The sequence below is a fragment of the Lobosporangium transversale genome (genome assembly GCF_002105155.1).
Source record: "Lobosporangium transversale strain NRRL 3116 chromosome Unknown BCR41scaffold_14, whole genome shotgun sequence".
Lineage (NCBI taxonomy): Eukaryota > Fungi > Mortierellomycota > Mortierellomycetes > Mortierellales > Mortierellaceae > Lobosporangium > Lobosporangium transversale.
The window spans coordinates 301,817-323,923 of NW_019028992.1; the positions used below are offsets into that span (position 1 = coordinate 301,817).

The 22,107-nt window shown below is 44.6% G+C and overlaps 3 protein-coding genes across 3 annotated transcripts; 1 reads left to right on the forward strand and 2 right to left on the reverse strand.

Annotated features, from left to right (window-relative positions):
- Positions 1 to 11,124: 11,124 nt before the first annotated feature.
- Positions 11,125 to 12,082, forward strand: BCR41DRAFT_395291 (hypothetical protein; the record flags this gene model as incomplete). Its single annotated transcript, XM_022028716.1, has 4 exons — positions 11,125 to 11,153; positions 11,238 to 11,400; positions 11,517 to 11,896; positions 11,977 to 12,082. The coding sequence occupies 4 exons, from the start codon at positions 11,125 to 11,127 to the stop codon at positions 12,080 to 12,082; spliced, it is 678 nt and encodes a 225-aa protein (XP_021882318.1).
- A 1,266-nt stretch (positions 12,083 to 13,348) lies between these two features.
- Positions 13,349 to 16,560, reverse strand: BCR41DRAFT_421343 (hypothetical protein). The gene is made up of 3 exons (XM_022030013.1): positions 15,983 to 16,560; positions 15,461 to 15,746; positions 13,349 to 15,350 (listed from the first exon to the last, which is right to left on the reverse strand). Exons 1-3 carry the CDS (start codon positions 16,513 to 16,515, stop codon positions 13,431 to 13,433), a joined length of 2,739 nt encoding a protein of 912 aa, XP_021882319.1. The 5' UTR covers positions 16,516 to 16,560; the 3' UTR covers positions 13,349 to 13,430.
- A 1,046-nt stretch (positions 16,561 to 17,606) lies between these two features.
- On the reverse strand, positions 17,607 to 21,361 carry BCR41DRAFT_395293 (hypothetical protein; the record flags this gene model as incomplete). Its single annotated transcript, XM_022028717.1, has 8 exons — positions 17,607 to 17,704; positions 17,820 to 18,981; positions 19,099 to 20,114; positions 20,214 to 20,403; positions 20,507 to 20,610; positions 20,782 to 20,798; positions 21,004 to 21,060; positions 21,198 to 21,361. 8 exons carry the CDS (start codon positions 21,359 to 21,361, stop codon positions 17,607 to 17,609), a joined length of 2,808 nt encoding a protein of 935 aa, XP_021882320.1.
- Positions 21,362 to 22,107: the final 746 nt, after the last annotated feature.

Below are 22,107 nucleotides of genomic sequence, written 5' to 3' on the forward strand. Positions count from 1 at the left end.
AAAGTAGAAAAGAAGAGAAATCAACCTCAAATGGATTGCCGCCAAAACCACTAGTCCATAATGAGTAATGCAAGCACTCAAAATAGAGAGGACAATACTAGATCTAATAGCAGTGCTATTAAATTTGGATCATTTAACATACGGGGTGCGCTAGAAGCTGGGAAAATAGAAGCGTTATGTGAATATGGTGATATGAAAGGTTTAGATATGATAGCACTCCAAGAAACCAACATGCATGTTGGAGGGAGTAAAATGGCAAGAAATTTGAAACAAACTAAATATAAAATGTGGTGGGTGAGTGGTAAAGAAGGTGCAACACAGGGAACAGGGGTTGGGCTTTTGATCGCTCAGCATTGGTTCCAGTACGCTGCGAGAACTTCATCTTGTGGGAGCAGAGGCCAAGCGAGAGATTTCAACTTTCCTGGGGGATTTAAAATCAGAGTAATTAACTGCTACCTACCAAGCGGAAGGGAAGAAGAAGCAGAAGTAATTACTAAATGGATACAAAAAGAATATAACGACGCGAGAGAAGAAGGAGGGGTATAATCATTCTTGGGGATTTCAATGCTACTAGGAACCCCCGGCTCGATCGACGACGAGAGAACGCAACGAGTATAAGACCAGAATCGGCACTACTTCAATGGATGGAGACGCAGGCACTTCATGATGTTTTCCGCGCTCAACACCCTCTTCGTGAAGACTATACCTGCCAGAATACGAGCCGTATAGATATGATATTTGTATCTAGTGTATTCACGGATAGGCTTCTCAGGGTCAAACACAAATCATTGGATGGTATTGTGGCGTCAGACCACAAAATGGTCACTCTAGAAATGACACTGCACCGCCTTATTCAACAACCACTTCATCACATCATTTACAAAAAACCCAAGGGCTACAAATTCTTACTTCGCGATGCCAGCAACGACGATTGGGAGAATTTTGAGAACGGTGTGAATATAAGAATTGGAGACGGCAGCGAATCTCTACAATGGGCCTACGGAGAGCCCAGAACGACGATGAAAAGGATCTCTTGATGCCAGAAGACCTTCAAAGAATCGACATTGACCTTGCATGGAAATGGTATTCAAAGCTGCTCATAGAAAGCGCCAAAGAAAAATTGCCAGGAAGAGTGGTTGGTCGGTCTGGAGTGAAGCCAGAACAAGAATTGTGTCTCCGCCACCTCATACGTGATCTCGCTAAAATTAAAAAATTGGCAAATCAAATCCGCAGAGGATTATCAACAGTACAAAGAGACGCAAGATGGACAACACTGGTAGAGCAGCAGAAAAAATTCAATAAGAATGCTGAGTAGTTGAGGCTGCAAGGACAAGGGGAGATCGAAGGCCTCACTACTATACCGGACACGAAGGATAGCGACGATGTATGGAAAGATTGGGTAAGAGGAGTTGCAAACGTGTTATACAATACTGACTCAAACCTTTGAGGAGGGCTCAACTATCACGCGCACCCCAGGCGCCAAGACGCCAAGCCCAAGTGCCAAGACACCAAGCCCCAACCCTATCAATTATCAGTATAAATAGTCCACTACGTTATAGCCAAATAAAGTATCCTTTGACCTTCGATTCCACCTAAGATCACCTTTGATTGTTACTATTTACATGGTAGCAAAGGTTCATCGAACCACCGACCCCGCCAGAAACCGCTTATATTTCCCTCTGATATTTTTCCCTAGATCCCTCTGATATTTTCCTTAGATTTCCTAGATAAAATTTAAAAATTTACCCCTGCATTTGATTTTTTTTTTTGCCATGGACAACCTCACCACTTCCTTGAAAGCTCTTAACCTTGATGCCAGTACCAGCCTATCCGTGCAGAACGCTGTGCAAACCTTCCTCGAATCCCGACAGGATAGTGCTTCTAGCGCTGCCGCCTTTAATGACCATGTCCGCACGGTGGCTGCTGTGATAAAACCTACCAAACCAGAACCATACGAGGGAAATGTCGACGCTGTCGCGGTCCTCAACTTCTTGGAGAACCAAGAAGAGTACTTCGAGATCATGGAGCTTAACCACTCCCGTTGGGTCCGATATACCGTTGTCAACCTGAAAGGAGACGCCAAGGCATGGTGGCGAGACTCGGAAATGACAATTGATACACCATGGGACACTTTCCGAAGTAAATTCATCGAAAACTTCACACCCCCTGACACGGCTTCTTCAGCCCAGAAAGCACTGGTTCAATTAAAACAAGGTAAATCCTCAGTAGCGGAATACACTGCCAAATTCCGCCGCCTCCAACGCCTCACACCCAAACTGGAGGAATCATGGCTTGTCCTCCATTATACCTACGGCCTTGTAGAAGACACAAGCAAGGAAGTCCTCCTTCGCCAGCCTCAGACTCTCAACCAGGCCATCAAGCAGGCTACGATGATCCACAGCATTTTACATTCCTCTAGACCCCCCATCATGACAAGCCAAACAAGCCAACCCACACCGACCCCGATGGACCTAGACGCAATGCAGATGATGTTCAATAACTTCCTACTACAGAGTACAAACTCCACAGGCTTAGCGAACTTCCATCGCCCCCCCTCGACTAACAACAGACCACTCTCCAAGCTCACCGAAAATGACAGAACAAAACTGCGCCGCGCAGGCGCTTGCTTTCGCTGCAGAAAGAAGGGACACATGGCCAAGAACTGCCGCGTGACTAGGAACTTGAACAACCTGGAACAACAAGACGACTACGACGACTCGGGAAAAGAGGAGAGCGAGCTGTAGACCAGGCCAGCCTCGCTCTCACCACCAACCCTCGAGTCCTGGGCTCTAGAGGGCGTAGTCATATGGATTTAAGTAGTAACAACAGTAATAAAAACTCTAGTTCTCCTAAATCCATGATTATGCCTTCTCGCTCCTCTCCCATATTTTCTCTATCCTCTCTCTTATCTCTACCCTCTAAAAGCACCTTGCACCACACCACTTCCATTCCTCCGGATTCCCTAAATCACCTCTCCCCCGATTCCCATCCCGCGTCATCTGTCACTGAAATCAAATCATCTTCAAACCAAGACACAAATGAAAATTCACCTACCCCCTCTACTTCCCACGAACACCTTGCTAGTAAACCACCCCGTCGTCGTCGTCGTCATGCCACACACCTCCAATCCCTGTCCGCTGTCTACACCAATGCGAGACGACTACTAACCTTCATTGGGGCCGTCAACGGACACCCTGCGCGAATCCTCATTGATGGTGGAGCAGAAGGAAATGTATTGAGTTCAAAATTTTGCAGAAAACATAACATTATCATAGACAACGCGAACCCTATCCCTATCATTCATCCGAATGGCACAGCAGTCATGTCCCCAGGAACCGCATCTGTTACCCTTGAACGTGGTTCCTATGGTGAAAAGATTCAAAGTATCATCTACCCCTCGAAAAAATATGATCTCATCCTAGGGAAACCTTGGCTAACCGCAGTCAATCCCCAAATCAACTGGCGCACTAACGATTTACACTTTGAACACGATGGTAAACACATACTATGGGAATGTCGAGGGCATACCTCCTCCTCCGCTCGTCAAAATTGCCTTTCTGCCATAAACTTTGCTGCATTAGCATTAGAACCCGAAACGACAACATTCTTGGCCCAAGTAAGAACCACTTCACCACCAACAAACCTAGACTCAACACTACCCGAATCGATTCAACAAATTGTCCAAGTAGAATTTCCAGACCTCTTTCCTGACACACTACCGGACGGACTCCCTCAGGATCGTGGCGATAGCATGCGAATCGAGACTGAAAATAATACCGATCCACCTGTAAGACCAGTCATTCGCTTATCAATTGCTGAATTAGACGAACTAAAAACACAACTCACAGAACTACTGCGCAAAGGCTTCATCTCTCCAAGTACATCACCCTACGGAGCACCAGTTTTATTCGTTAAAAAGAAGGATGGCGGACTGAGGATGTGTGTAGACTACAGAGGATTAAACAAAATAACCCGTAAGAATCGCCATCCACTACCAAGAATCGACGAGCTAATAGATCGTTTCAGGACAGCACGATTTTTTACAAAGCTCGACTTACTATCCGGATATCATCAAATGCGCGTTCATCCAGACGACCGACATAAAACGGCATTTCGAACACGCTACGGTCACTATGAGTTTAACGTCGTCCCTTTCGGACTCACCAACGCACCTGCCGCCTTTTCAGCCATGATGCGCAACGTGTTGGATCCCGTGCTGGATAAATGCACCGTAGTTTACCTAGATGATATACTGATTTATTCTGATAACAAAGAGCAACATCTACAAGACATCAGAAACGTTCTTAGGCTCCTACGCAAGGCAGGCCTCTTTTGCAAGCTTTCCAAGTGTTCATTTATGCAAGAGGAGACAGAGTTCCTAGGCCATGTTATATCCAAAGATGGACTCAAAACAAACGGAGCACTGGTTAAGGCAGTTAGAGAATGGCCAACACCCACAACACAGCGCCACGTCATGCAGTTCCTTGGATTAACAAACTTCTATCATCAATACATCGACCACTATGCTGATATCGCGCTTCCCCTTACTGATCTGTTAGGCTCAACTACAACATTCTACTGGAGCAAGCCTCACCAAGAGGCCTTTGAAAGACTGAAGCAGGCAGTCACCATGGCACCCGTACTCAGAATTTTTGACCCTGCCCTAGCAACTTCCGTCGAAACTGATGCATCAGGTTTCGCCATTGGTGCAGTCTTGTTCCAAACAGATCACAAGGGCGAATCGCGCCCTGTTGCCTTTACATCACGAAAGTTGAGCTCTGCAGAACGAAACTACCCAACCCATGAGCAAGAATTACTAGCTGTCGTCCACGCCTTAAGAACATGGCGATACTATTTGGATGGATCTCATTTTATTGTCTATACTGACCATGCCACATTGCAGCATTTTCCAACCCAGCCAAACCTGACTCGGAGACAGGCCAGATGGATGGAACTCCTACAAGAATACGACTTCAACTTCAAGTACAAACCAGGCAAAGACAACATCGTCCCCGACGCTCTCTCAAGGAGGCCTGACCACAAGGCGCAGGATCCCGCCAGTGAGCAGATTAACTCCATAGAAATAAGTTTGGACCCAGGCTTACGGCAGCGCCTGATAAAGTGTTACCCATATGACCTTAAGTTAGGATCACTTTACGAAAGCTGCCGCGAGGCAAGTCCCTCTGATCGTTATTTTGTTGCTGATGACCTATTGTGGATTAACATCGCTGGACAGACACGTTTATGTATCCCGAATGATCCTAACATTCGCGCTCTCCTACTTCATGATGCACATGATTCTCCCATTGCTGGCCACCTCGGCTTCGAGAAAACATATGAAACCATGCGAAGGACTTTCTTTTGGCCACGAATGGCCCGAGACACCAAGACTTACATTGCATCATGCGAACAGTGCCAGCGAAATAAACCACTGCTTCATCATCCTGCCGGATTATTCAAACCTCTCGATATACCTCTTGAACGATGGGAAACTGTCACCATGGACTTCATTGGCCCTTTACCCAAGACGAACCGAGGGTTCAATGCCATAACTGTATTCGTAGACAAGTTATCCAAACAAGTCCACTTCTGCCCTAGCCATACAACGGACACTGCTTCAGATATCGCGCGACTCTTCTTCAATAATGTCTTCCGACTCCATGGCATGCCACGAGCTATTGTATCGGACAGAGACTCAAGATTCACGGGACACTTCTGGACCACATTGATGAAGCTCATGGGAACTAAACTCCATATGTCTACAGCATTCCATCCTCAGACAGACGGACAGACGGAGCGAGCCAACAGGACCCTGGAGGAAATGCTACGATCTTATGTCTCGTACAAACAGAATGACTGGGACTTGCTCTTACCAATGATGGAATTTGCATACAACAACTCCGTCAACCCCTCCACAGGGTTTTCCCCCTTTTTCCTAAACCACGGTCATCATCCCATTGTCCCATCATCCCTCTTGAAACCACCAACAACAGATGTACCGGCTATCTCTACCTTCATTTCCACTCAAGCCTCTGCGTTGGCGCAAGCACAAGACGCAATAGCGACAGCTCAGGACATCCAAAAACGCCAAGCAGATAAAGCACGATCACCCGCCAGGTTCACTGTAGGCGATAGTGTCTTACTGAGTACGGAGCATATCACTGTCGCAGCTCACGCAAACCGACCCTCCAAAAAGTTAGAACCAAAATTCATTGGACCATTCAAAATCATAGAGAAGATCAACGACAACGCGTACAAGCTCGAGCTACCTCCGAACATGAAACAACACCCTGTCTTCAATACAGATTTATTACGACATTATCACGAATCCCCGGAGAATTTCGGCGAACGAGCACCTGCCAGACCCCCACCAGATTTAGTCGATGGCGAAGAAGAATATGAAGTGGAAAAGATTCTGGATTACAAACTATTTGGCAGAACCCCCAAGTGGCTCGTGAAATGGAAGGGATATCCTGACGAAGAAGCAACATGGGAACGGAGATCCTCACTAGTTAATGCAAAAGAAGCACTGGAGGAATTTCAAAAAATGCAACAGTAACACCAAAATTATTTTTCTCTGTTTCTTTTTTCTTCCTTTCTTCTTTTACTATCTCCTTTCCTCTCTTCCTCTCTTCCTTTTACCTCCCTTCTCTGCCCACTCCAGCATGGTAACAACCGCCATTTCCTCCATCAATCGACGACGTTCCCGTGCTCGCTCTTCTACACTCACATCCTGGGTCTGCAATGCACGAAACTCAAACGCTATCAGCGAAGAACACTCTCTTATCATCGACAGCCTCGGTCCCTCATGACGACTCCTCTTCCGTCGCCTCTCCGGCTCCTCAGGACCATCCTCTCCATCAACAGCTTCCCACTGTGCATTGTCACTCGTCGAACTTACAGAAGCCAAACGGACCCCAGCCCCCTCCACTCCCGACGTCGCTGAAGTACTCGACTCCACATGATCTCTGGCTTCCCTCACAGTTGGCGAATCGCCCACCTCAGGATACTCCTCCTTCGGTAGCATCCGCCCCAAGATTACAGGTGAAAGACGTGGAGACAATTCCAACCTCGTATCTAGCTCTTCCTCCTGAGGCACAGAATAAGGCTGTGTGGCGTCAGGGTCATCTGAAGAACCCTGGGAGCTTGGTACCGCCGACCGCTGTGTCAATACAACTTCAGAAAATACGCCACCAGAAGGAGCACGACCTTTACGCGGTGGCATTGGATGAGAAGCCTTGCGTGAAGACATCATGGAGACTTTTTTCCTTTTTTTTGAAATAAGCAAAGAGGAATGAGGAAAGAATGCAACACGAACTCACCAACTCCATCGCCACTCATTCACCCATCCTCATCCACATGATCTGCATGAACCGCATGACCAGTAATTTTAACCAATCAGACATCACCACATCAATTTTTTTTTATTTATTATTTTATTTATTTCTCCTCTCTTCTCTTCGTTTTCTTTATTTCCATCAATTTTTTTTTTCTCTTTTCTTCTTCGATTTATGATCTCCTTCATTTTTGACGGGAAGGATGCAAACGTGTTATACAATACTGACTCAAACCTTTGAGGAGGGCTCAACTATCACGCGCACCCCAGGCGCCAAGACGCCAAGCCCAAGTGCCAAGACACCAAGCCCCAACCCTATCAATTATCAGTATAAATAGTCCACTACGTTATAGCCAAATAAAGTATCCTTTGACCTTCGATTCCACCTAAGATCACCTTTGATTGTTACTATTTACAGGAGTAAAGCACAGATGGACAGGATCAATATCATTCTTACAGGCGACAAGGAAGCTGGAAAAGACAAGGACGATGAATGGCCTGATAGAGAAACGCTGTGGAGAGTTGAAGTCGGCAACAGGGAAAATGATAGACAAAGTGCTGGGACGTGGTGGCGGTAAAGTGACAATAGACCGGATCCAGGACGACGAAGGTGGTGTCACAGTGAATATTCTAGAGCCACAGCAAGTTAAAGAGAAGGTACGGGCATGGTTCGACAAGTGGCACGGACCTAGGCCGTCAAAACCGCTAGAGCCGGGTTCGAGATGGCAGAAGCAATATAGACCTCAGAGGTGGATCAAGAGTGAATGGTACGACGGCCTGATGGATCCACCAAGCAGAAATGAGTTTTCAGCTGTGGTCCTGGATGCACCCAAAAACAAGGCAGCTGGTGTGTCAGGCATTACGAACGAAATGATCCAACACCAAGCACCGCAGGGGCTCTTTATCCTCTTCCAAATCATAAGTGCCACTATCGTGCAAGAAGACGTCCTCAAGGATTGGAAGACGGGGCTCCTCTATTGCATACCAAAAGCTCCAGAATGGTCAGGAAACATGGCAGAGGTAAGGCCGATAGCTTTGTTGGAGCACGCACGGAAAATAATGTTTGCAGTAATAACAAATAGGTTAAGCGCGATCATGGCCAGGCACGATATTCTACGAGGACCAAACTTCTCTGTTCTTAAAGGTACTACCACTAAGGATCCAATCCATATCCTGCAAGCGGCAATGGAAGACGCAAGAGAGTTCAAGAAAGAACAGTGGAGTGTGTTCCAAGACATGAAACGGTGTTTCGACTCTGTCAACTGCGCGCCCGATGGGATGCTTTCTCGCGGACTAAGACGGCTCCAAGTCCCTGAACAGTTCATACGCCTATGTGAAAACATCGCCATTTCCAAAGTGAACAGGGTGATTACTGAGTACGGACCAACTGACGAGTATCATCCAGAGTGCGGTTTGGATCAAGGTGGAGTGGAATGTCCGCTTTTATGGAGAATAGCATATGATGCACTCCTGTGTGAAATTATGGACCATAGCACTGGATATAGTCTAGAGGGACCAAGAGGGACACCATCAGTTGCTGGCCTTGCTTTCGTAGATGATACTACATGGATATCGGACTCCAAAGCACATATGCAGGAGATACTTGACATTGCAACGACATTCTTCATTCTTAACGGGGTGGAAGTGAACGCCAAGAAAACGCAGGTCATCTGTATCAACAGCAAGCAGGATAGGAGGAGCACGCTGAAATTTGGGACACCTACAGAAGAGATCCGACCAGTGGAAAAGAATGAATCGGTACGGATTCTTGGTGTTTGGGTCACAGCAACAGGAAATCCAACAGCAACACAGCAAATAGTGGAGCAGGAAATAGAAACGACCTGTAACATTTTCCGGTCCAAAGCCCTGACAGATCGGCAGACAACGTACATATCAGACTGGATGGTCGTCAACATGCCTGCAGGAACGCTTTTCGTTTTCTTTTTATTGAAACTTCAGGAGCAAGGCTGCCTCGATTATTCTCTACAACAGAACACTCCAACTGTTCCTTGTAAGGATCTTTAGTCTAGTTGCTGAGAGGTTGTGTCTTCTGTGCAGCGTGTGCTTGCTGTTTCTATTTTTTTTTTTCTTTTTTTTCTTCACCCAGCTTGGGCTTAGCAGCAAAGCCGGTGGGATTCAACGCCCGCGTCTCAATCTGGGGCGAGAAAGGTTGTGCATGCTACGCGTGCTGTTACGTACCGAGGTTTGGGAGTGCGGCTCAGGTGCACTACCATTTTTATTCATAAGGTCAGAGTATTACGTGACGGTCATAGAGAGTCCTTAATAAAAGGCTCTCGTTTGACAACAATAATAAAAACAACTTTTGATCTCCTTGACTTCGGACTGACCATAAAATATCTCACGTGCTACGCGTGCTTTGCTCTTTTTTCTTTTTCTTTTTTTTTTTTTTCTTTACCCAGCTTAGCTTGGGTTTAGCAGCAAGGCCGGTGGGATTTAGCGCTCGAGTCTCAATCTGGGACGCTACGCGTGCTTTGTTGCTTCCTCTTTTTTTTTTTTTTTTTTTTTTTTTTCCCTTCATTTTTTATTTATTTAGTTATAAAGCCCGCCGGTGCATGTGGGCTACATCGCTTCCTCCTCTAGTCATCAAGTTGTAAACAAAAAAGTCTGTTCGCCATCAAGTACAGTTACGGAGACACTGAAGTACCATCCTGTTATTGTCTGTGCGTCTTCCAATGCCATGCTGAAATGGCTTGGATTCTAATGAATAGTTTACTTTGTAGTGTTTAGGATTCTTAAGAACATACAATTGCAATGACAAGCAGCCTTTCATCTTTCCACACACAATTTAAATCAGCGATGCTCGTCCCAGGCAAGAATATCTGTAACAGTGATAATCATCCATGGAGCAAGTTACTAGCCAATTCGTGTCCGAGACTCAGCATGCAAAAGTTCCTCATTGTTAGCATTCTTAAAGTAATAAATAACATACACGCTTTAACTGGTGCGAAAAAAAAATAGTAAATATCTCACTTTTATTGGCGACTATCTCGCCCCTATCGGATCTTTAATATATTCTGACTGAAAGTACTACCTAGGCTCATCACCAGCTTGTGTGGCTTATGTGCATTGCACTAACGCTCAACTGACAGGCTGGGATCAAACTTGAGATTTTAGAAGGGGTCAACATTTTTTTCTTCAAAAAAATTATCTGTCGTACAAACGGCGGGGAAATGGCCTTTTTTTTTTCTAAGTCGAAATATGCCAATAGAAATTGACCCCCCTAAAATCTCAAGTTTGGTCCCAGCCTGTCAGTGAGCGTTAGTGCAATGCACATAAGCCACACAGGCTGGTGACGAGCCTAGTTGGACTATGGAGTCTCTCTAGGGAAAAAACACGCGAAAGGTTTGGTCGCTTGCCCCGTCCCTTGAAAAACATGCATGCACTTTGTGTTCCGTTATCGTTCCTGAATGTTTGAATTCTTTGCCTCTACACATATAAAAAGTCTCATCTTTTTTTTTTTTTTTTTTTTTTTTTACAGAATATCCGATCCTAAAAACTTGCTCCCATCTTCAGAATCACAATGTCTATTTCTAAAACAGCCGTTTTAAAAGAGTTCATTCTCCCCAATCCAGAGGATTTGAACATAACCACGTTCTTTGATTGACTCAGAGATATTTATGAAATCTCATATAATGACAGGCAAACCTGGGGACAAGCTTATAAAAAGTTTGCGAGGTCAAAGGGAGGAAGCTATAGCTCCGAGAAGGGAAAGATGAATACCTTTCTGAGCACTAAGGAGGGAAAAGACTAGTACAACCAATACTGCGATGCATGGAAGTCCAGCAGCAGGAATAAAGTACTATTTCTACTGTTTGTCACTGTGGGTGTAATTATTCAGGCTCAGAAAGGGTGGCGTACTGACATATTTTTATAATTAGAGAGTCGCTGATCGTCCTGACGACTCTTCGAAGCGCCAGCGGGAGTACCACCCTCATATGGAGGGTGAAGGAAGCAAGGACGGTGAATTCTACACCGAAGGCCTTTGGAAGGTGAATGGCGATAATATTTCGTCGCGCATCATCGATCACAGGCGCAAATTCGTGGTAGAGTCGGATGGCGCATCTCTCTGTAAATTGTGGTAAGTGAAATTCTTTTATTCTTTGACACTGGGCTTCGAATCCTAATACTGAGACGTGCTTCATCTTGTATTGCCACCTAGCGCCTTAAATTACATCTTCTTGAAGAGTTTGTGCTGGAGGCTTTTGGCGAGGAAAACGTGCCTTCAGAAGTGAAGAAGATGTTTGCGGTAGAGGTGGAGGACCGGAAGAGCGCGGAAGATTCTGCATTTATAAAACAATTTGCAGACGACGCTGCCATTCTCCCCTTTGAAGAGTTTGAGGAGCTTTGCACCCAAGCCCTTGCAAATGACAGACATATTTCCCGGTCTGTGCTCCAGCTCTTCGCCAATCTGACTGGCTCCGTTAACCTCTGGATAGAGGATGTAGAAACGGCTACAATGACGGAGCAAACCCTCATTGATATCCTTCTGCGTCCTATTTTCGAGATATTTTTTAACAGCTTCGGTGCATTGTGGGCAGCGTAAGTTTTTTTTTATCAGTTCAACGTAGCTGCTGCATTTAATCGTTCAGTCTCTCAAGAATTGCTACTTTCGTCTATAGAGGTGAGAAGATGCCTGTCCCTTCATACTACCGCCAGACTCTCTTTCCCGACGGGCAATGGTTAGTTAAAAACCTGCCCATCATCGTTACAATTAAAGAGTCTTAAGTTCCTCAATTTGTTCATCACAGGAAATCCTTAGAAAGATGAAGGATGCAGTCCAGGAGCAGGTCGAAGGAAGCAAGGGGGTGTATACCCTCGCTGCCCAGAGCTTCAAAAAAGACAAAGAGATGCACAAAAATTGGATTCGGCCTTCGTATGAATTCTATAGAGGCTGAATAAAGCGTGCATGTAATTTATTACTTTTACTAAGAATACTAGCAATGAGGCATGTTTGCATGTTGAGTCTTGGATACGAATTGGCTAGTGACTTGCTCCGTGGATGACTATCACTGTTAAAAATATTATTACGAGGGACAAGCATCGCTAGATTTGAATTGTGTGGTGGGGGTAGAAGGTCGCTTGTCATTGCAAGAATTATAAAACTATAAAGTAACAGTTATTATAATCCACAACTATTTCAGTATGGACATTGGAAGACGCACAGACAGTAACAGGATGGTACTTCAGTGTACTTGATGGCGAATAGGCTTTATTGTTTACAGCTTGATGACCAGAGGAGAAAGCAATTTAGTCCACATGCACCGGCGCGCTTAGAAACTAAATATATAGATGTATATGTATATACATATAACAGCTGATGTTAGAATCTATCGACTACCGTAGGGGCTCGTGCCACAGGTACCGCTTTATAATAAATCCTAGATGGCCTCATGGATCATCGTTATCAAAAAAAAAAAAAAAAAAAAAAAAAAAAAAAGAGGTTACAAGTACCATTTTATTTGAGGCCAGGAAGCGGAAAATCCAAGTGTAGGAATTAAATGCTATAGGATCTCGTAGGTCCTTATTATATATTATATATAAATAAAAAGAGATCCTCTGTGGACCGATTTTGGATGCACGTTGCGGCAGGCGCTATCTTAGACCTTCACTTGACCCACCCACTCACCGCAGACGGGGCTTCGCTGGAAGGTCTATCAGGGCAATAATGGTTAGCGGCTATGGAAAAACCAGGACTGATCACTTTCCTTTAATACTTTTGTCTCTTACGTTAAATACAATGGCGGGCTGTAGGAATTCCCGAAGGACTAGCGAGGAAGCTTATGATGGTTATGAAATAACCCAGTTTAATACATAGGATACCAAGTACATTCTAAGCCGATGGTTCTTCAATGTAGGTGTTTTTCTTCTTGTTTTTTAATAACAAAAACACTCAGATCATGGTATTTAATATCTACAATCAATGAATGAAATGCCCCCGATTCTCGATGTAAGTGGTTAATCGACTTTAGCTGTGAGTCTTTATTATTATTACTATATATTAACGTGTATGTCTATGTACATGTTTATTAGGGTATCCACGTATTTTTCTTTTTTCTTTTTCCAAGAATCCAGTTCACTTCTTAGACTCCCGGGGAATGGGCCTTGGAAGGGAATCAAGCTTTGGAGTTTTTGGAGTTTTTGGGCTTTCGGGAATGAATCCGTCTGCCTCTGCTGCTGCACGCATCTGTTGTTGATACTGGATATATTGCTGTTGTTGGTACCAGTCTATATATTGTTGCTGTTGTTGTTTTGGTGCCTGTGGAGATACAGACACAGCTTGGTATGGCTTTCGATGTTGTTGTCTACGAGTTGATGAAGTCGATGAGGAAAAAGAAGACTGCGAAAGACTCTTCGGACTAGTTGACGTCCTCGAGCTCCTGGATTTCGGCGGCATAGGGAAACTTTCTGTAAATTGTGTATTGGCCCCTGCATATTTTCCTTGATGAGAAGAGCTAGAGCTTGAAGATGCGGAGACCCCTATCGTAGAAGCTGGTGATGTAATCTGCATCAATACTGAGGGTGGGGAGGAGGAGGGTTGTATCTGTTGTCTATACTGTTGAAGGGGGGAGTTTGAATCTTTGTCTCCAACCTTGAATGCTCTAGAGTTAAAGTGCGGATCTCCATCACTTGTAGAGGCTTTCACCAGATCTGTCTTTGGCCGCGAATAAGCTCGCACGTTCTTTTTATGCGATATTCCATTTGTTTTTCCTGAAGACAAAGAGTTTGGGGCAGTAGCGCCTTTTACGGTCATAGGAGTGGTGGCTGGAGAGGATGAATAAGATGTAGAATGAGGATACTGGTGACTACGCGAGTCGAGCTGCCGTACGTTCTCAGAGGATGGCGTGTTGAATGGGCGGTATCGAGACTCTTGCTCTACTCCTGCTTCCCAGGAAGTTACTGCACTCGCAGGGGAATCTGAAGATGCAGCTGTTGTTACAGGTGTTTTCTGATAGGATCGCTGCTCATCTGACAAGGAATTTTGGTGGTGTAGAGGCTGGCGATCATCATAATCGTCCGGAACGTTCATTTTGTAAACCAAGGTCTTCCTACTGTTCGTAGCCGCTGGCGATGTGACTGAGGAGGCGCCGGCATATGTATGATCCCGATGTTGTTGCTGGCAAGCATCCACCGCGCTAGTTGTGTAAGCTGAAGGGATCATAGGTGTTGGTGGTGGGATCATTGGTGGAGAATCTACTAAGTATATGCTCGAAGCCTCGGGGAATAGAGAGATGTGACCAACACTTGACTTTGACTGAACAGAGTACGTGCTCGCCTGCCTGGATGCTCGCCCTGGTCGTGAATGCCGATGCGAAGACTGTCTATGACCATCTGTCCGCTGATGGCTACGAGTTTCGTTAATGCTGTTGCCCTGTCGCCTGGGGTTCTTGGGAGTATTGGGGGTGGTTTCGAGTATTTCCATTAGGGTTGCAGAGCTCTCATTGTGGCGAGGATTTCGAGGTCGTTGCGTAGTTTTTTTGTTTTTCGTCGTGGATTGTGATTTCCTTTCCATGTTTAGCATCTTGGCCATAGCATCTCTGTTTTTATTGTCCGTAATATCAAGGTCCTGTTTGTTTTTCCGAAGAGTCTCCTCTGCTTTGTTGTCTGTTAGAACTTTACGCCCCCACATCCGCCAAACGACAAAACAGACAACTATTAAAATAGCTACTCCTGCAACGGTTCCTCCAATTATAGCTCCGCTTAACCTTCCTAGTTTTTTGTGGCCATCAGTACCAGCTGCCGTGGAAGGATCAATGAGAGAGGGGCCGGACCAAGTCCCTGAAATGACATCAAACACATGGACCGATTTGGTGATGGTGACGCTGCCACTATCATCGCGTGCGATTCCTCCATATATTATGATCTTACTGTTCAGGCTTGCGATGGATTGGTTGGAAAGGAAGAGGGGAGCCATACTATTAGCAGACGACTCTACAAGTCTGTACGTTGATGAGCGGGGATCAATCGAGTATATCAATACAGTGCCATTGCGACCCTATTGGTAGAAAAATAATTAGTTTACTCGATCTTTGAAAGCCTAGATCATTGACATACATTTTGGCATAAGACAAAGACTAATCTTGCTATTGAGGCACTTTTGCGTACTCTATCAACAATGAACGCTGCAAATGCAGAAGTGAGAGGTACTGCTTCACTCGTCAGACGTATGCTGCCTAAATCGACTGTATTAATCCTTTTCAGGTCCACGGGAAGCTCTGTTGAAGTGATATTATGATCCGGGCGGATATTGCCCATCGCTTGATAGACTGTTCCTGTAGATCCTGACTGGTCAAAAGTGAAGAGCAGACCATTGCTAAGATTATTTCTGTCTTGGACAATCGCTCCTACTGTCAACAGCAGATGTGAAGACTCTGAGCCCACCAGTGTCAAACTGAAAAAATTGATTGCAGGTCAGAGAAGGATGAATAAATTAACGAACAGATCCAATACACATCACACACATTAATAAAACCACATACGAATTAAGCTGGAGGAAAAGGTGAGTGATAGATCGATGCAGGCAATTATTTGAGGGTATATAAATTACAGGCACCACACGGACATCAGGTTAGGCCCCTTTTTTATTTGAGAGATGAGGGTAAGGTGGCCAAATGTAGATATACTTACTCTTGAGATCCTGCTTGTACTGTATTTCCAACCCGGATATCGCGCCATGAGAATGTAGCAGCGGTGCCCTCAGAAAGAGTCCTTGCCAAGAACCGACTCCAGCCATTGGTTGATCCAACCATACTGAAGAACTTTGGACTGAAATAATCCACCTGTGCTGCTGTTCTTGTTCCTGCTTCTGCTCCTACAAACTCAATGGATGAAATCCATGTGCCATTTGGATAGAACAATGCTTGAATTGTGCTTCCTGATCCAAATTGTATAATTGTAATGGGGCTATTGTTCGTCGGCGAGTCCCCAAGGTAAGCGTAGCATCCTAGACTGTGTCGAGAGTCCCACATTGGCACTGAGCCTGCAGTATTACTATTTGATCTGGTGGATGAGATGGGTTTCGCTTTGGGTATTAAAGGGTCAGCCAAGTCGAGAGAATACGCTTCCAGAACCCCTATAGAAGGCGAACCAAACAGATATGCGTTTTGGCCAGTGTTGTCTGGTGCTATACATGGTGAAGGAAATGACGGCAGGCTGGTCATGAAAAAAATACAAAAAAAAAATGCAAAAAAAAAGGAAAGGTGAACTTATTACAAAAGCAAAGGAAGAAGAGAAGAGAGGTGGAAAAAACCAAAGGGCTCAGTTGTGCGAGCAATCTGAGTACAAACTATCAATATTAAGAGAAGGGGACAATGCAAGCGATAAAACGTGAAGCGGAGCCGTATGTCTAATAGAGAGAAGAGATTGGGATAGCCAGTGCAAAGCACAAGAAGCAACGGATGCAGCCGAACGAGGGGCTAAGTGAGGAAGAGAATGAGCAGCTGTCGGTCAGATCACTTAAACGACGAAAAGAAAAAAGTTTGAGAATGTGAGAAAGAAGAGGAGGCAAATATTGTCTAAGGATTGAGTATGGGTGATATATCAGCCAAAAGCCAACAGCCCATAACCAGCGGCCACTGGCACTGGCGTTGGTACTGACGCTGGCATTGGGCGTAGACAAGTAGATATATAAAAAGAGATGGGGCGTTGAAGTTGGAGGCACGTTTACATGTAAATGCCAGAAACAAACAGTAATAAGGTTTGTAAAGGTGAGAGAGAGAGTATTTTGCTCAGCACTGGTGCTCTCAATTGCCCTCTGTTTCTTGCTTCTTTGTGCTTTCGAGCCCACTACGCTCTTTATTACGAACTCTTTGCAAACCTCAATCGCATCAGTCAAAGTCCTTCACACTTACGCCTACTAAAATTAAAACACTATTCCAGATAAAGTGGACAATCCTTCTCATATATTTTCTTATAGCCTGCATTTATCTGTAGCCTTCCTCCTCCTCTAGATAGTAAATAGGTTCAGTTGATCAGGGTTCATTTTATATCATTGTTAGCACTATCAAGCAGGAGAATTATTTCTCTTTTTTACTCTTCTTCAATCTTCCTCATAGCAATGTCATCTACGAATCATAATCATAATCATAATCATAATCATAATCATAATCATAATCATAATCATAATCATAATCATAATAAAAGGCCAACCACACGCAGCCCAGTAAAGAGTGGTTCCAAACCAACATGGACATGTTTGAGAGGGTAAAAGGTAGCTATGATCGTGACATGTCATCCTAACATCTCATTTTTATTACTGTCTATGTCTGCGATCAAATTCCTCACGATTCATCATTGGCTTCGAGACTTGGGGCGGATAGAATGAGGGATTCATCGGGACACCTGCCATGCCTAAACAGAAAATTTTATACAGAAGAAACAAAACAAAAATAAAAATCAGTGATCTGAAGAAAGAGCAACGATGGGAAAGAAAGAAACTTCATGCATACGAGCAACAAAACTTTACCAGGATGAGGAATGTTGCCCATAGGGTGACCAAAATTGTTGGGGACAAAGTGACTGGGCCCTGGACCAGGTCCCATACCGGGTATTGGACGAGGGGGTGGAGGTCCTGTGGGGCCACGTATTAACATTTCCACAGGGTTCATTGGGAACATGCCAGGGTGCATGGGTGGGCCTCCAACAAAGGGTGGCATACCAACATATTGTGATGGATGAGGAGACATATAGTCGCCAGGTCCACTTACATGTAGCTGCTGATTGAATGGGGGAATCTGTTGGGCAAACTGTGGAGGCATGCCTTGTCCAGGACGTTGCATTGGCATTCCATTGTAGAAGTTTGGTGATTCATTCTCTAATGCATGTCCTGGGCCTACCATAGGAGATGGAGCGCCGTTGCCATACATTCCGCCCATTCGGGGATCCAGCACAGGTGAGTGATGAACAGGTCCTGATCCCTGGTTAAATGGGGATGATACAAAGTTTTTAGGGAGTTGCTGCGATTGTGGTGTCTGCTGTTGTTGCTGGGGCTGGGGCTGGGGTTGGGGCTGAGGCTGTGAAGATTGGGGCTGTGAGTGTTGTTGCTGCATATTAGGCTGGGCTTGAGCCTGAGGTAATTGTGACTGTAGTTGCGAAGATGCAGCAGCTTGTGTGTTTACCTGACGAGGGCTACCCACAGAAGGTGAAGAGAGTGCTGGGCTAGCACCACCATTTGTGTTCGTGCCATTCACAGAGCTCAGGGGGCGGATCAAGGGAGAGCCTGACTTTTGTCCTTCAGTCTTACCACTCAGTTGGCGGTAGACTGAAGTAGGAATGCCTCCCCCAAATGCTACTTGTATAGGACGAGACGTAGGACGGCTAGGTTCCGATGATGTGGTAGGGGGTAATGTGCCAGCACCAGATCCTTGCATCTGTGAGCCTTCTGATGGTGCTGAGGAGGACGTACCCTGAGATGACACGGGTAATACTGAAATCTCACTGGATGGCCTTCTTAGAGTTTCAAGCAAGGCTGGCGGCTTTGTTTGGAATGTAATGATGGAGGGGTCATGAAGGGTTGGGGTTATTCCTGCAGATTCTATATCGTTGCTTGGAAGATAGTGGGCTGATGGGATTGCTGACTTAGAGGAACCTGAACTACCAAAGGTATCTTCGCTGCTGCTGATCGGTGGCTAGTTATATATATATATATGTATTTTTTTTTTAAAAAAAAAACGATAGCATGTATTAGATACGTCTTTTATCTCTGGTGCTTAAGCTTCAAATCTTCAACAAAATATAACATTTACCTTTGCAAGAGCGGCCATGATTTTACTAAACGCGAAAGCATCCTCAGATTGTTCATTATTTTCAACCGATTTGACTGGGATGGATGACTTATTAGCCTTCAATGACTCCAGAATCTCTGCCTCTGAGGGCATTCGTCTCAATGATGGTGGAAGAGGAGATGCGGTAGATGCAGAAGTGGGCGCATGTGCTTGGAAGAGTTGATCCAGAGATAGTTGCTTGCCCGGAATTTCATGTGACGCCGACACAGGTGCAGGCGGAGACATGAGCTTAGAGCGCTCTAATTCTTTTACAGACTGCGTTTCAGGCTCGTCTTCAGTAAAGAAACGTGCAAAACGTGATCCATCTACCTTACGAGTGGACTTCTGCTGTGATGGATCTTCCATTGATGAGATGGCGATAGTATGCTGAGTGAGGAATTTATCAAATGCGGAAGGGGAATCAAATGTCTTAGTAAGGTCAAGCGCTCCTGGACTGAAGAACATGTCAATATCCTGAATGGGTTCATTTGATAGTAAGGCCCTCCCAAGTGGCTTTTCCAAAGCAGGAAGACCCTTGATCTCAGCTGACTTTATGTTTTCGGAAGAAGTGGGTGTAGTTATCTGGGCAGACGCCAGGTTCGATCGCCATGATGTGCTAGTGTCAGCTCTGGAGGGTCCTTTGATCTCCTGCCTGCTATCGCGCTGACTCTGTACTGATGCTTCCTTCTCTTTCTCACGCCTTTCGTGCTCCTTCATACGGGCCTTCCATGCTTGGATGTCATCCACAAATACCTGGGGCTCGCTGTTGCTCTCTCCTTCTTTTGAAGCATTTTCTGAATCTGGATTGTAGCTCATCCACTCTGGCGCATCTGAGCGTTGGGTCTGAGTCTGAACATGAGTTTTGGCCCCGAGACCTAAACCGAGGGTACTGCCACTAACGTTCGCCAATGGATTGCCGGATGTAGACAAGGGCTGCCCTGAGATTCTCGACAATCCGCTAACCCTTGAGGAGGACGAACCGGTGCCTGTTCTTGCGCCTGGATTAAGAATATATAAAGTATGGGTAAGTCACCTTAATAATAAAAAAGAACAAAAATACCTTAGACACAGTCCAAACTCTACTCAAGCCTTCGTACCTGCCAAGGAAGTGTTGTTAGATCGTAAAGGATCTGGCCGCCTCCTATCCATCCCACTTAACAAACCAGTGATGTCTTTAGGAGTAACTTTCGGGACTTTATGCGAGGCAAGTTTTTCAATTGTTTCACGTCCAAATCCTTGCTCCAGAGCACTGGATGGTCCACGTGGGGTGCGATTTTCCCTTGAGGACTGTGTAAAGGTAATAAAATTGAAACAGAGCATGTCAGCGTCCTGTATCTCTACCATAAAAAAGGCCTCGTGCATGTAACCACCGTTCATATCCGAGACTCACATCCAAAGTCTTTTTGAATCCAGAGAGACCATCCTCAGACCTTTTCAATCCTCCAAGTGATGAAGAGGCAAAACTCATTTTAGGAGGACCAAGAATAATACGATCTAGAAATTATATGTGTAGATCGAAATCATAAATCCAATACGTTTGGTTAATTTTTCCAATGTATGGTTTTGCATAGAAGGTTCGGGCATTGAATGGCATCATCTAGTAGAATTTTCAATTTTTGTTTTTTTTTTTTTTTTTTTTTTTTTTTTCAAAGTTAATCGTCATACCTGGTAGAGTGGTTTTGCTAATGAAAGATGTCATATCATGCCGTGTCCATTCCATGAATGGCCCATCATTAATTCAAAAGGAGAGAAGAATATCAGAGTTAGGATGGTTGTTTCATAAGTGAAAAGCAATCAAGAGGGGCCTTGATCCAATGATATTCAATGTTCTTCAAGCCAGCCCCTTGAAGCAGCTTCTATCTGTTATTTTTGAATTGAATCCTGTACCTTGTTGATTTGCGACCATTACTGTTATTAGCTTCAGGCTCATCCTTGGAAGCCTCACTATTGCATAAAGATGGCGAGACAGGAAATGTGCAGGAACAAAAGTGTAAGTCAAATCATGATAGTTCATTGTGTCATGAGTTCGTTGTTTCTTTTTAGAGTAAAAAAAAAAAAAAAAAAAACCAGAGAGGTCATACCCAAACCAGACGCTCGTTGGCGGAAGGGCTTCAGGTCGCTGGACTAAGGGACTTTTAGCACACTCTAAAAGGAATTCTCTTGAGTAGCGGATGACGGTGTCCGCATTGAGAGAGGTGCCATCACGCACCTCAGTCGACTGAGGTCCGGATGGTTTAGTACTCATTGCTTGTTACGCAAAAAATGGCTTTCTTTTTTTCTTTTTTATTTATATTTGTCTAAACAACGACAGGAAGTAAATTGGTATGAAGGTTTGAGTTTGCTTCAGTTGCTCCAATTCTGCATAGAGCATGATGGTGTTGGGCGTATACAGATCTTGCGCGTAGCCACAAGTCATGAACGTTATTTATTTGTGTATGAACCAGATGATCAGAATGACAATGTTGGCTCCACAAGATATTGTGTTGTATTACTGATTGATAGAGGAGGTTAGAGAATCTGGCAATAAAAGGGAGAGGAAAGGGGAAGAAATTCAATTACCTTTGGGGGAAGCAGATAGAGAAATGGGGTTAGGGGTACAAGAATGATTAAGTAGTAACAATTGACTATAGAATGTAGAGAGATGGAGAAGGAGATGATGAAGAAAGAGATGGAGAGTGAGCAGTAAAGAGCTGTAAAGGAGAAGATGCGTTTATGTGCGTGTGTATATTATAATAAAACGGACGAAACACTATCCTTTTTTTCCTTTTAATTTATTCTGGATGTGATTTGAAGGGATCAACTACATTCATTCATTTCAAGTCCATGCTTCGAAGGACAGATACGCAACGTCACGCCAACAGTCACAAATATTTTCTTTTTCCTTTTTTTTTTTTTTTTTTTCTTGATTCGCTTCCTATTTTAATGCTTGCATGCTTTTTTCAAGTTCATTTTGTTCATTTTTGTTCCTTATTCACCTTTTCTTTTCTTTTT

What these genes read in the sequence shown, in the direction of transcription:
- BCR41DRAFT_421343 (XM_022030013.1), bottom strand. Translation starts at nt 16,515, where the DNA reads ATGACCAGCCTGCCGTCATTTCCTTCACCATGTATAGCACCAGACAAC. An exon ending in GTACAAGCAGGATCTCAAGA is followed by an intron (nt 15,747 to 15,982) that starts GTAAGTATATCT and finishes CAATTTTTTCAG; the next exon opens with TTTGACACTGGTGGGCTCAG. An exon ending in CAGCGTTCATTGTTGATAGA is followed by an intron (nt 15,351 to 15,460) that starts GTACGCAAAAGT and finishes TTCTACCAATAG; the next exon opens with GGTCGCAATGGCACTGTATT.